The sequence below is a fragment of the Tursiops truncatus genome, chromosome 20, assembly GCF_011762595.2.
Source record: "Tursiops truncatus isolate mTurTru1 chromosome 20, mTurTru1.mat.Y, whole genome shotgun sequence".
Taxonomy (NCBI): domain Eukaryota; kingdom Metazoa; phylum Chordata; class Mammalia; order Artiodactyla; family Delphinidae; genus Tursiops; species Tursiops truncatus.
Window position 1 is genome coordinate 7,040,241 of NC_047053.1, and position 13,416 is coordinate 7,053,656.

At 46.9% G+C, this 13,416-nt stretch overlaps 1 protein-coding gene across 1 annotated transcript in view; it reads right to left on the reverse strand.

The window, feature by feature from the left end:
• Positions 1 to 13,416, reverse strand: part of GLP2R (glucagon like peptide 2 receptor) — a 49,282-nt gene that overhangs the window by 27,587 nt on the left and 8,279 nt on the right. Inside the window, exons 3-7 of the mRNA XM_019944105.3 lie at positions 13,274 to 13,378; positions 10,429 to 10,550; positions 5,119 to 5,225; positions 3,006 to 3,159; positions 419 to 578 (exon numbers count right to left, since the gene is read on the reverse strand). Coding sequence (XP_019799664.1) covers positions 419 to 578; positions 3,006 to 3,159; positions 5,119 to 5,225; positions 10,429 to 10,550; positions 13,274 to 13,378 — 648 coding nt within the window. The remainder of the gene's footprint in view (positions 1 to 418; positions 579 to 3,005; positions 3,160 to 5,118; positions 5,226 to 10,428; positions 10,551 to 13,273; positions 13,379 to 13,416) is intronic.

Consider the following 13,416-nt stretch of genomic DNA (forward strand, 5'->3'; position numbering starts at 1 on the left):
CCTTCATCAGGACTCAACCATCCTGGCACTGTGATCTCACAGTTCCCAGCCTCCAGAAATAAATATCTGTGTTTCAAGCCACAGAGACTATGGTATTTTGTTATGGCAGCCCTAGTAGATGAATACAGCTGGGGACAGGGTAGGAGGAATGTCATCTGATTCTACCAAAACCTTCCCAAGTTTCGAATGTGTGCATTGGGTCTACAGCACTTATGTCTACATGCATGTACACATGTGCATGGGAGTGCGTGCACACTCACACACACACACCCCTCTTTTCAGAGTCTCTTGTGATTGAGAGGTTATCTGTCCCAGAAACCTCGCTCCAGTTGGCCCCTAACTCCAACCAAAAGCTCTATTGGGCTCCCACGTTCTGATAGGTCCCCAGGAGAAGAGGCTGGGGGTTCAGGTCACTCACCCCAACCCACCAGCAGGTATCTGGGCCACAGCCTTCTTTCCGAAAGCACTATGGGCTCCAGGAGCGTGTGGAGGTAAAGGCCTTCAACCAGCAGCCATGAGTAATTGGCACCCACGAAGTAGTGCAGGAGAACCTGGGCCGAGCGGCAGGAAGTGGACACCTGCAGAGGACAGAGCACATGGGGGTGAGTCCAGGCTCCCTCAGCATCTCGACCCCACCAGGGTGGAGAAGCGCCTCCACATGCACAGCCCCTCCCTCTGAGCTCCCCTCTCTCCCAAACCCTTGCTGACCATCTCAGAGAGGTTGGCAATAATATAAAAATATGGGGGCTTCATGTAGGTTTTAAAGCCCAGCTTCTTGACATCCAAGATATTTTTAGACAAAGACAAGTAGAATTCATCATCAGCAATTTCCATAAAGAAAGCACTGAAAAAACTTTTTAAACGTTAAAAAAAGAGTGAAGTAAGTCAGAAAGAGAAAAACAAATACATATGTATGGAATCTAAGAAAAAAAAAGAAAGGTCATGAAGTACCTAGGGGTAAGACGGGAATAAAGACACAGACTTACTAGAGCATGGACTTGAGGACATGGGGAGCAGGAAGGGTAAGCTGGGATGTCGTGAGAGAGTGGCATGGACATATAGACACTACCAAACGTAAAACAGATAGCTAGTGGGAAGCAGCCGCATAGCACAGGGAGATCAGCTCGGTGCTTTGTGACCACCTAGAGGGGTGGGATAGGGCGGGTGGGAGGCAGACGCAAGAGGGAGGGGATATGGGGATATGTGTATACGTATAGCTGATTCACTTTGTTATAAAGAAGAAACGAACACACCATTGTAAAGCAATTATACTCCAATAAAGATGTTAAAAAAAAAAGTTTAAAAAGAAGGCACTGAAAGGTATGTCTTCTGATCTCAGTTCAATTAAGCAAGGTATCAATAATTTAAAAATCTTCATATGACTAGAAATGAGGACATAGACTTCTAAATAATTCATGAATCAAAGAAGAAATGATAATAGAAATTAGAAATTATTCCTGAACTGAATGTATGGCGAATACTGCATATCAAAACTTGGGCCATGCAGCTAGGATGAAGTTTACAACTAGAATGAAATTTACCAACTCAAGTGCATTTATTAAGAAAGAAAAAGGCTGAAAGTGACTTACCTTAAATATGTCAAAAATGTTAGAAAAAGAACAGCAAAATAAAGCCAAAGAAAGTACGTGGGAGGAAATAATAAAGATAATAGCAGAAATCAATGAAATAGAGGACATAAAATAAAGAGAATCAATAATGCCAAAAGTTTGTTCTTTGAAAAGTCCAGTAAAATTAAGAAACTTTAGCAAGGATTATCAAGGGGGGAGAAAAGCGAGTGAGGGTACAAATAATCAGTATCAGGAATGAAAAAAGGAATACCACGATAGATGTAACAGACCTTAAAAAGATCTTAAGGGAATATAGACAATATGTCAATAAATTTGAAAAGCTAAATGAAGTAGACAAATTCCTAGAGAAACACATTACTCCAGCTGACACCAGAAGAAACAGAAAATCTGAATGTAATAGTCCTAATTAATCCATAATTAAAAGCCTTGCAATAAAGAAAACTCTGGGCCCAAATGGCTTCACTAGGGTCATCTACCAAACATTTAAGGAAGAAATAATACCGATCTTAAACAAATTCTTCCAGAGAAGTGAGAAAGAGATCATTTGTCTTGAGAAGTCAGCAGAAACTTTATGCTGATAAAGGCAGTACAAACATACCTCGTGTATTGTACTCTGCCTTACTGGACTGCTCAGATACTGTGTTTTTTGCAAACTGAAGGTTTGTGGCAACCCCATGTTGTCAGATGATGGTTAGCATTTTTTAGCAATGAAGTATTTTTAAATTAAGGGATGTGCATTATGTTTTTAGACACAACGCTATTGCACACTTAACAGACTATATAGTATAGTGTACGCATAACTTTTATATGCACTGGGAAACCGAAACATTCATGTAAGTTGCCTTATTGCGATATTTGCTTCACTATAGTGGTCCGGAACCAAACCACAGTATCTGCAGGGTACGCCTGTACAAGAAAAGAAAATTACTCCTGAACGTAGATGAGGAACTGCTGAACAAAACACAGTGTTAAGCAAACAGTCCAGCAGGAGGGGAGAGAGATTACTATATGAGGACCTAGCTGGATTTCTTCCAGGAGTGCAAGGTAGTTTGAGAGGTTACTGCATTCATTATTAACAGGATAAAGGAAAAACCATCTCAACAGATGTAGAAAAGCTTTACTGCTGTGAAACACAGTAATAATTTTAAAAGGTTGATCTGGTCCATTTCTTTTGTCTACAGGTGAAGAGATTTTCCACCCATTGGGTATAAAGCAGCCCCTCGGTGACATTTGCTGCTACTGATTTCCTTTACCTGCCCCATTCTCGGGAGGTTGAATTTTTTTTAAGTTAGGTGATGCATCTCTAACCAGAGAGACTGACACCGCTTTCTCTCTCTCTTCTCCTGCCCAGCCTCACCTTCTTGCAGTTCCAGTATTGATCCACCAGGTCGAGGCCGACGGTAAGGAAGGACATACCTCTGACACGTAGGACATCCACTGTTTCTCACTGTCGGGCCTCTTAGAGTAAGAGTTGTAGAAGATGACGTCTTTCACCAGCACAGCCAGGGCTCTCAGGATGAAAGAGGCAAACAAGTTCATGTGGATATAGTTGCGTGTGCAGTGGAGTTTTCTGTGCAAGGAGAAAACCGAGTGTCTTCCCTCAGAAAAGAACGGCTCAGACCGACAGGTGTGTGCCTGAAACCTGCGTATCTGCCACTGAAGGGCACAGGTTCCGAGTATAGTCTCCAGAGCCGGATAGCTGGCTTAAAGGATCTTTCCTCTCTGTGCCTCATTTTCCTCATGTGTAAGATGGAGAAAATCACAGCTATCATCTATAGAATGCTCAACATGCCAGGCTATGTTCCAAGCTACTTGCCTGTGGGTACTTACGGGTATCCTTACTCCTCACAGCTCCCGACATTACAAACGGGGGAACTGAGGCAGAAAGCTTAAGTCCAAAGTCCCAGAGCAGTAAGTGGCAGAGCTGAGATTTAGACCCAGAAACTCTGAGGTCAGTATATGGCTCTCGAGACTCTACTCCCTGTAAGAACAAGGGCACTCACCACAAAGGGCTACAGGAGGATTCAACCAGTTAATGGGTGAAGTGTGCTCACACAGTACCTGGCACTTAAGAGCTCTCATGACCTCCCTCACCCAGCTGGAGCCTCCTGTGCCGGCTGATGTAAAACTCCGCATCCTCGGTCTCTCTGGCGAAAGGACCCTCCTCCAGCACTGTGCTCTCACAGCCCTGCCTATGCCCCTGTGCAGCCTATGTCCGTCCAGTCCTGCCTTGCTTAGAGCTATCATTACTTTTTTAGTTTCCAAAAAGATCTGAGCAGGTCCTTGTGTTTTACTATCTATGCATCCCCAAAGCCAGAGACAAAATGGACACGTGGTCAACCCAGGCTCTGCTAAAGTTACTTCCTCCAGGGCCTGGAAGTTATTTTCTCCTGGCCTGGTTCTGGGACTTTGGGAAGGTGAGTGGAGGAGGTCACAGATAGCAGTGGGCACAGGCCGTGGAATTCTCTCCCCTTGTTCAGTAATTGTTCTCCCAGTGGGGTAACTGGTCATGACTCCGCTCTCTGCTCTAGGGCCTCAAGAGCATCATGGGATTGAGGGGTCAGGTGGGGCCAGTCCTGGGCCTCGCAGAGCCCAGGTGGGAGCTGCTCTGGAATTAGCATCCAGGTCTCCAGGGTCCCCATCCAGGCCTCCGCATCTGCGTGGAACGCTCATTCTGCCACATTACACTCCGTTATGTTCCTGAACGGACCAGGACCAGGAGACGGCCTTGGAGGGCTCCCTAGGGGGTCTATAAATATCTCACTTGGGCCGTTTCTAAAAACGTGATTTAGTAAAATGCCTTCAGGTGTTGGATTCTGAAACACAGTAGAAGGGAGTGAAAATGCTCAGGCTCTGGACCGCCCGGTTGCGATCCTGGCTCCGTCACCTGCCAGCGGTGTGATGGTAGGCGAGTGACGTCATCTCTCCATATTGCAGTTAACTCGCTTATCAAATGGGGTAATAATAAGGCTAATCTCCTAGGATTAGAATTCATCTTAATTCTGATTAGAAAGAGACTTAAATGACTTAATGCACGTCACGTGCTTAGAACAATGCCTGGCACCAATGAAGCTCTCCAATGATTGACGGCTAATTGGAGTCCAAGGGCCCCGGATTAAAAGCCCAGCTCTCCCGCTCACTACTTTGGTTTTTAATCTCGTCCATAAAAATAATGCATCTGGTAGAGTTGTGGTGGGAAGGGGCTGTGGTAGTAATGGGTGTAACTAGAAATTTAGACCAGGGCTGGGCAGAGGTCATCTAATCCAAGAGGCAAAAGCAGTTAGGAGTCCCAGATTCCAGTCCTAGCTGTGCTTTGCGACCTGGCGTGACTCAGTGTCTTTCTCTGGACCTCTGAGATCCCTTTCCTTTGCCTACAAAATGGGATGGATGGACTGGAGACTCTCTCGGATCCCGTCCAGCTCTGAGGAGCCCTGAAATCATCCAGCCTAGTCTCCTGCCTTCTAAAGGGAGCCAACGAGCACATGCCTGGGTACCTGTCTGCACACGGGACAGCAGAAGTTCCACTCACCGCAGAAACAAGAGGAGGGTGAGAGCCAGGAAGAGGGAGACGATGGAGAGGGAGTAGCCCACAGTGTACAACAGCTGCAAGGTCGACAGCAAGGCGCGGTGTTCCACCTGAATGCAGAGAAAGAGCAGGTGTGACCGCCAAGCCCGGCAGCTATGGTGTCCAGCCCCCTCTCCATGCCCTGAACCCTAGTAGACCTGTTTATACCACAGCTCTCTGGCACATCTCAGAGTTCGAGGAACCTTCATGAGTGAAGAGCCCACTGGGGGTCTCACCTCCATGGCTGGTCCCACTGCCCAGCAGTGATGCACTGAGATTCACGATATCATAAGAGCATTGTGCCCAGGACAAGAGGACATCTTGGGAATGAGGACAGGTTCTTTGCCCCCAAGCGTGCTGTCCCTAGGGCATCGGGGTCCCTGTCTCTGGAAGACAGGGCCGGGTTTCCATCTGGATGGGTCTTCTTCCTAAAGTAGCTTTTCACAGATGATCTCTTTAACAAAGACCCACTTAAACACTGGAATATTTTCCCTGAGTCCCAGGATACCCTGATTGCGAACAGAGGTTAGTTTACTGGCAATTCTGTTATTAAGTGTGATTTTCCAAAGGAAATCCCATCTTCTCACTCAATCCACTGTGCATATAGCCATCAAGATTATGTTTCTGAATAAATTTTTGCACAAGAACCCACAGTAAATACGTATTACCTGCTAGGTTATGCCTAAACTTCTCTGCATAACTCTTTCATCAGCTTTACTGAAGTATAATTGGGGGACAATAAGCTGCACATATTTAAAGTATAAACCTTGGTGAATTTGGACAGGAATATATCTGTGATTTCATCACCACATTCAAGATCATGAACATTGCCATCACCTCCCGAAAGTTTCCTTGTGATCGTTCGTAATTCACCCCCTCTCACGATCCCTTGCCTTTAGAGGGTAGTTTGCATTTTCTAAAATGTTATATAAATGGAATCTTATAAGTATTCTATTTTTTGTCAGGCTTATTTCCCTCAGAATAATTATTTAGAGATTCATCCATGTCATAGCACGTACCAATAGTTCATTCCTTGGCTATTATCAAAAAGGCAAGAAATAACAAGTGTTGGTGAGAATGTGGAGAAAAGCAAGCCCTCCTACACTGTTGATGGGAATGCAAACTGGTGCAGCCACTACGGAAAACAGTATGGAGATTCCTTCCAAAAATTAGGACTAGAGCTACCATTTGATCCAGCTATCCCACTTCTTGATATTTATCCAAAGAATACAAAAACACTAATTCAAAAAGATACATACACTCTTATGTTCATTACTTACAACAGCCAAGATATGGAAACACCCTAAGTGCCCAGCAACAGTTGAGTGGCTAAAGAAGGTATGGTAAACATATACAAGGATACTACTCGGCCATAAAGAAGATGAAATCTTGCCATTTGCAAAAACATGGAGGAACCTTGAGGGTATTATGGTGAGTGAAATAAGTCAGACAGAGACAGACAAATACTGTATGATTTCACTCATACGTGGAATATAAAAAAATGAACAAAAACAAAAAACAAATGATCAAACCAAAAAAAAGAAACACGTATATACAGGGTAGTGGTTACCAGAGGGGGAGGGGCAGGGGGTGGTGAAAAGAGTAAAGGGGATCAACTATATGGCAGCGGATGGAAAGTAAATTTTTGGTAGTGAGCACACTGTAGGGTATACAGAAGTAGCAATAGAATGTTGTCTACATGAAACTTAAATAATGTTGTAGACCAATATTAACTCAATACAGAGTAAATCTAAAATTTTTAAAAATTTAATAGTTTGGGGCTTCCCTGGTGGCGCAGTGGTTGACAGTCCGCCTGCCAATGCAGGGGACATGGGTTCGTGCCCCGGGCCGGGGGGATCCCGCATGCCGCAGAGCGGCTGGGCCCGTGAGCCATGGCCACTGAGCCTGCACGTCCGGAGCCTGTACTCCGCAACGGGAGAGGCCGCAACAGTGAGAGGCCCGCGTACTACAAAAAAAAAAAAAAAAAAATTAATAGTTTACTCCTTTTTTATTGCTGAGTAGTATTCCATTGTGAATACACCGCAATTTATTTACGCACTCACCCACTGATGGACATTCGGACTGTTTTCAGAGTTTGGCTCTCACACATAAAGTTGCTCTGAGAATTTCTGTACAAGTTTTTATGTGGACGTGGGTTTTCACTTCTCTCAGATAAATAGCTAGAAATAGAATGATGCGGTAGCATGGTGTACGTTTTAACTTCTCAAGAAACTGCTAAACTGTTTTCTAAATAAGTTGTATCAATTGACATTCCCACCAGAGGGCCAGCTGCTTGAGGGTCTACGACCATTTCCTACAATCAGTCTTTTAAATTTTAATCATTCTAATGGGTGTGTAGCAGTATCTTATGGCGGCTTTTATTTGCACTTCTCTGATGATTAATGATTTGAGAATCACTCCGCGTGCTTATTTGCCGTCTGTACATTTTGTTTAGTACAGTATCTGTTCAAATATTCGGCCGTTTTTTTTTTTTTTTTTTTTTTTTTTTTTTTTGCGGTACGCGGGCCTCTCACTGTTGCGGCCTCTCCCGTTGTGGAGCACAGGCTCCGGACGCGCAGGCTCAGCGGCCATGGCTCGCGGGCCCAGCCGCTCCGCGGCATGTGGGATCTTCCCGGATCGGGGCACGAACCCGCGTCCCCTGCATCGGCAGGCGGACTCTCAACCACTGCGCCACCAGGGAAGCCCTTGGCCGTCTTTTAAATTGGATTGTTGGTCTTAATTTTGAATTGTAAATCTTCTTTATATATTCTAGATATAAATCTGTTAGATACATGTTTTGCCAGTATTTTCTCTCATTTTGTGGCTTGCCTTTTAATTTTTTTAACAGTGCCTTTAAAAGAGCATAAGTTTTTAATTTTGATAAAGTCCAATTTATCAACTTTTTCTTTTACAGTCATTTCCCATTATCTGCGGTTTTGCTCTCTGTGGTTTCAGTTACCTGCTGTCAACCTTCGATCCAAAAATATTAAAGGGAAAATTTCAAAAATGAACAATTCATGAATTTTAAATTGTGCGCCATCCTGAGTAGCGTGGTGAAATCTCACACCGCCCTGCTCTGTCCTTCCTGAGCCACGAATCATCCCTCTGTCCAGCATATCCTGCCCGTTAGTCACTTAGTACCCCTCTTGGTTATTAGCTAGACTTTCTTGGTATAGCAGTGCTTGTGTTCAAGTGACCCTTATTTTACTTAATAATGGCCCCAAAGAGTAGTGATGCTGGCAGTTCGGATGTGCCAAAGAGAAGCCACAAAGTGCTTCCTTTAAGTGAAAAGATGAAAGCTCTCGAGTTAATAAGGAAAGAAAAAAAAATCATATGCTGAGGTTGCTAAGATCTACAGTAAGAACCAATCTGCTATCAGTGAAATTTTAGAGAATCGTGCTACTCTTGCTGTCACACTTTAAACTGCAGAAGTTACGGCCACAGTGCATGAGCGCACAGTGAAGACGGAAAAGACATAGTGTGTACAATTTTGAAAGACAGAGACACACCCACACACCCACACACACACATACACAATCTCCTTAAAAAAGCACCAGTTAACATGCATAAGGACCCCCAGTGAGTTGTCAGTTGGAAGAACATAACATATCTTGTTTGCCAAAACTCCAAAGGGCATAGATTTACTAACACTAGCCTTTTTTGGGCAAAAATTCAACCCTCTACTAGAAACACAGGTAAACATGGCCAGAAACTTTTTTTTTAAGTATTTGATTTCTTGGAAATATGGCCATTTGCAGAGAGGGGGAGGCAATGCCCGTGTCCTCACTGCTCTAAAAAGAGAAAACTTTACTTCCTGTCTTGGAAAGTGCAGTTTTCCCATCTTGCTTTGCTGTCCCTGTCGGCAGACCTCAGCCCAGAGCAAGCAGCAGGCGCCTCACACCTGCTGGTGAATTCGTTGTCACCACCTCTGTTTCCAGTCCCTTCAGAGTCACCTGGGGAGCTTTCCCACCAGTACTGACACCTAGACCCCCACCACACGCCCACTGACTCAGAATCTGTGAAACCGTTCATTCAATATTTCCTAGGTGCCCACTGTATGTAAAGGCTTTTGTGCACTTTTAGCAGCACTGGGCCAGGGGGTGGCATGCATTCTGATATAACTCTGACTTTGTCATTGTTCTCAAGCAGCTTCATCCAGGAGAGAAGATAAGAAATATAAACAAAGTGCCCAGTTCACGGCATGCAGTTAGCATGAGTTTGGCGCTGTGAGAAACGTCAAGACACATCCTTGAGATAAGCTGAATCCATCCCAACCACAGGTATGATTTTAATACCTTTAAGAGGTGTGACCTGTCACAGGGTCTAGGGAACACGGACTTCTGCCAACTCAAGGAATAAAGTTAAAAAGAGGTTGAGAAAAAATTCCCTGAGGAGGTAGAGGATCTGACGGAAGGTTCTTCATGCCTGATGGGAAGATGTGATAGACAAGAGAGGCAAGGATGGGCCAGTTCCCACTGGGAAGGAACCACAGACACGATATGACGATTTACTGCCCAGTGAATGGGCTGGATCCTGGTGACGGAGCCAGCACTCTTATTTACGTCGTGGTGACGAGGGGTCAGGCTCTCTCCAGAGAACTGTATGTCTATCAACTCTTTCAACCCTCACACGGTACATGCAATAAATACACTCTGCTGGGGATGGACGGGGAAGCAGAGGCACAGAGCAGTGAAGGGTGGGGTATAAGGAACGAGGGAGCAAAGACTCTGGACGTGAGTCGGGCTGCCAGGCCCTTGGCCTTGAGCTTGTACTCCGGCTGCTAGGTGTGTGTCCCTCAGGACACACTGTCTCCTGCCACCACCAAGTCTACATTCTAGGAGGGGGCGGATGCCAGAGAATTTCAGAGAGTGACAGGTGCTGTAAAGGCTGGGGGGAGTGGCAGAAAGTGACCATGGAGACCGTTCTCCATGGGGTGGCCTTGGAAGACTTCACCTGGAAGGAGACATTGAGCTTGAAACGTGACTAATGGGAAGGAGGCGCCACAGAAGAGCTGGGGGAAGTCTTGCAGGCGGACGGAACGGCAAGCACAGAGGCTGGGGCGCCTTCCCTGGGAGGTTCACATCGCATCCCAGCAGCAGAAGGGATTCTGTGGCTGCCGTCCGGGGTGCTGTTTTGGGTGACGGAGGACCTTCCCAGGTGAGTCTGGGGCAGGTGCACTGGAAGCAGGCTCTTTGTGCGGCCCCTATTGCGGGGACCCCGGCAGAGGCTGGTTCGGGCCCCAGGGCCCATCCTCACCGAGCCCAGCTGACTCACCTTTTGTTTGAAGCTGTGGTCCTCAGCACATTCGGAGTTGTCCTGCCAAATATCTGTGGAGTTCTCCAGCGTCTGCCAAGTGCCCTGAGAAAGGCAGTATCTGTAGGCCCTTCCTGAGTGCTCTGAAAGTAAACACAGCTCTGGGGGAAAGGTCAGAACACGCAGCCCGTTCCCCGAGCACGTGGGAAGGCCCTCATCCTCACCGCAAAGCTGTGGAAAATCCCAGGGAAAAGGAATTTTCACTTCCCCTTCTGGGGGCTCACAGCATCCTTGCTGTTTATTTAGGATGGAAGGAAAAACACGGAAGCCTCTACATCCATCTCATAACAAACCATGTTCTGTTAATGTCTGCTGTGTTTACCCAAAGTCCCTGGAGCTGGAACGGTCCCTGGTGACTCAAGAGATGTGACAGCCCTCCAAGGTGTGGCCCAGCTGGGAGACGCAGACCTGGGGCTTCCTGATGCCCAGGAGGCCGTGCCATGAAGAAGAGAGGGCGCTGGACCAAGCCAGCTCTGCCACCTATGAGCTCTGTGGCCTTGGGCAGGGCCTTACCCCTCTCTGTCCCTCCATTCCTGCCTCTGATGACAAGTCTTGACGATTCCACCTCCAATATTTTTCTTTACTCTTTCTTCTTCTTTCCTCTCTTTTTCTGGACCACTGCAGGAGCTTCCGAACTCACCTCCCCGATCCCCCTCCATCCCTCAGTTCCTCAACCACAGGCTACCAACGTCATCTCCCCAAACCACAAACCCTACGACGTCCTTCTCGTGCCTTAACGCCTTCTCTGGCTCCACGTAATCTTTATCTACAGAGGGGAGTTTAAAGCCTGGAGTGTAAAGCACGGTTGGCTTCGCGATCAGGCCCCAGCCTCGTGCTCAGTCTTCTGTGCCTGTATACCCTCTCCCTTCTCATATTCGAATGCTCCTTCTCCTCTAATCTCATCCACAGGAGCTCTGCTCCATCTTTTCTTCTCCAAACCCCTCCACTGGTGCCACGTCCTCCTTTGACGTCAGGCGCCCCACTTGGATTCTAAACATTCGATGCACACAGTGTCGAGGGGAAGAGTAACTTCCTACCTTTTGGGACTCACACTCCCTTGAGTACATTTCAGCAGCCCAGGACCCAAATTTTTTTTAAAAGGCCTTTAACTCAACTTCTTTGTAAGTTTGGGTTTTTGATCACTTTTTCTCTTAAAGTGGAATCGACCTGTGTTTTTAGCTCTTGGGAAGGAACAGGTAGACCGTAGAGCTGGGCGATGCTGATCCGTTCCATGTGCGCTCAAGGAGTCGCAGACTTTCGGGTCCTTAAAGCCCTGAAGGAATCCAAGGAGTGTGACCTTAGTGGGGCTCGGCCCCAGCTCCCACTTACGAAGCACCTACTGTGTGGTGGACCCAATGTGCGCCTTCCCATTCATGCCTCAAAATGCCCTTAAGAATCGGCTGTTATTCACTTCACTTTACAAGGAAACCACAGATTAGAGGGCGCTGGGAACTTTCCCAGAGTCTCAGAGTATAAAGTCCTCCCTTAGGGCTCCTGACTTGAGCAAGCTCTTTCCTCCCCACTGAACTGACCCCGCTGGTCCAGCAAACTCTCCAGTATCTTCCCTTCAGCTTCACATCCTCAGGCCTTCTGGGCTGATTCCCACTGAATTTCCCCCAGATGACAGTTCCATAGAATATGCCACTACTGCTCCCATCCAGAAATGCATCTGCCTTCGAAATTCTCTCTCTTTGCACTGGAGGCATCAAAATATTGAAACCAAATTTTAACTGATGTGATGATTTCTTGGGCTGAAATTAAGTACAAAATATCACCATCTTGCCTTCTCAGAAACCCAGTCTCGGGAATTCCCTGGCGGTCCAGTGGTTAGGACTCCATGCTCTCACTGCTGAGGCCCTGGGTTTGATCCCTGGTCGGGGAACTAAGATCCTGCAAGCCGCGCGGTGTGGCCAAAAAAAAAGAAAGAAAGAAAGAAAGAAAGAAAGCCATTCTCATTTTGTTTGGCCTGGAACTTTGTAATCACTGATGTTCCTTGAGAATAGCGGCCCGTTCTTAGATTTGAATTGTTTCACTCCCCACCCTGGTTTCACTCCCAACCAGGAGGCTGGGCTGCTGGGGCAGGTGGAGGTGGGTTCTAAGTCATGGTCACTTCAGGGCAAGCTAAGGGTAAAATTCCCCATCCAAGTCCCATGGGGCTGAAAAGCACCAATTCCTCCCAACGCTATTGCAAGGATAGTCTTTTTTTTTTTTTTTTTTTTTTGCGGTTCGCGGGCCTCTCACTGTTGTGGCCTCTCCCGACGCGCAGGCTCAGCGGCCATGGCTCACGGGCCCAGCTGCTCCGCGGCATGTGGGATCCTCCCGGACCGGGGTACGAACCCGCGTCCCCTGCATCGGCAGGTGGACTCTCAACCACTGCGCCACCAGGGAAGCCCCTGCAGGGGTAGTCTTGATGGCCTTCCTCTCCATCTGGGAAGCAAGAACTGCATGGATGTGAGCATCCCCGTCTTGCCCCACATCTCTTTCTCCTCTCCATGACGGTGATAACTCTTACTCTCACTGCAGCAAAGTCTGTGGTAGCCAGACTTGGACTCTCAGCTCTTCAAAGAAAAGAGCACTCTGATATAAACAGAACCTCCAGACACAGAAGACTTGCAGGAAGACAAGAGAAGAAGCAGAGAGGAAAAGGAAGATGTGTTACTGACAGCTTAGAAGGAGACCTTTCGTGGGAGAAGCAGGCTGGAGAAAAGAACCTGGTTGGAGCCTTCCAACCACCCCTTGGCTGGGCTGCCCAGGACGGACCGGCCATAAAGGAAATGTTAGAAATTGGTAAAATAAGACTTATTACCTTTGCGCCACCAAGGTAAGTATGAAGGGCAGGGAACAGAGACATTTCCTGCAGTGGAATGAGGCCAGCACACATACTGATCAAAGGTCCCGTTACAAACTGTGCCTGCGGAAAGAAGAGGACAAAATAAACTGATGGAGCCC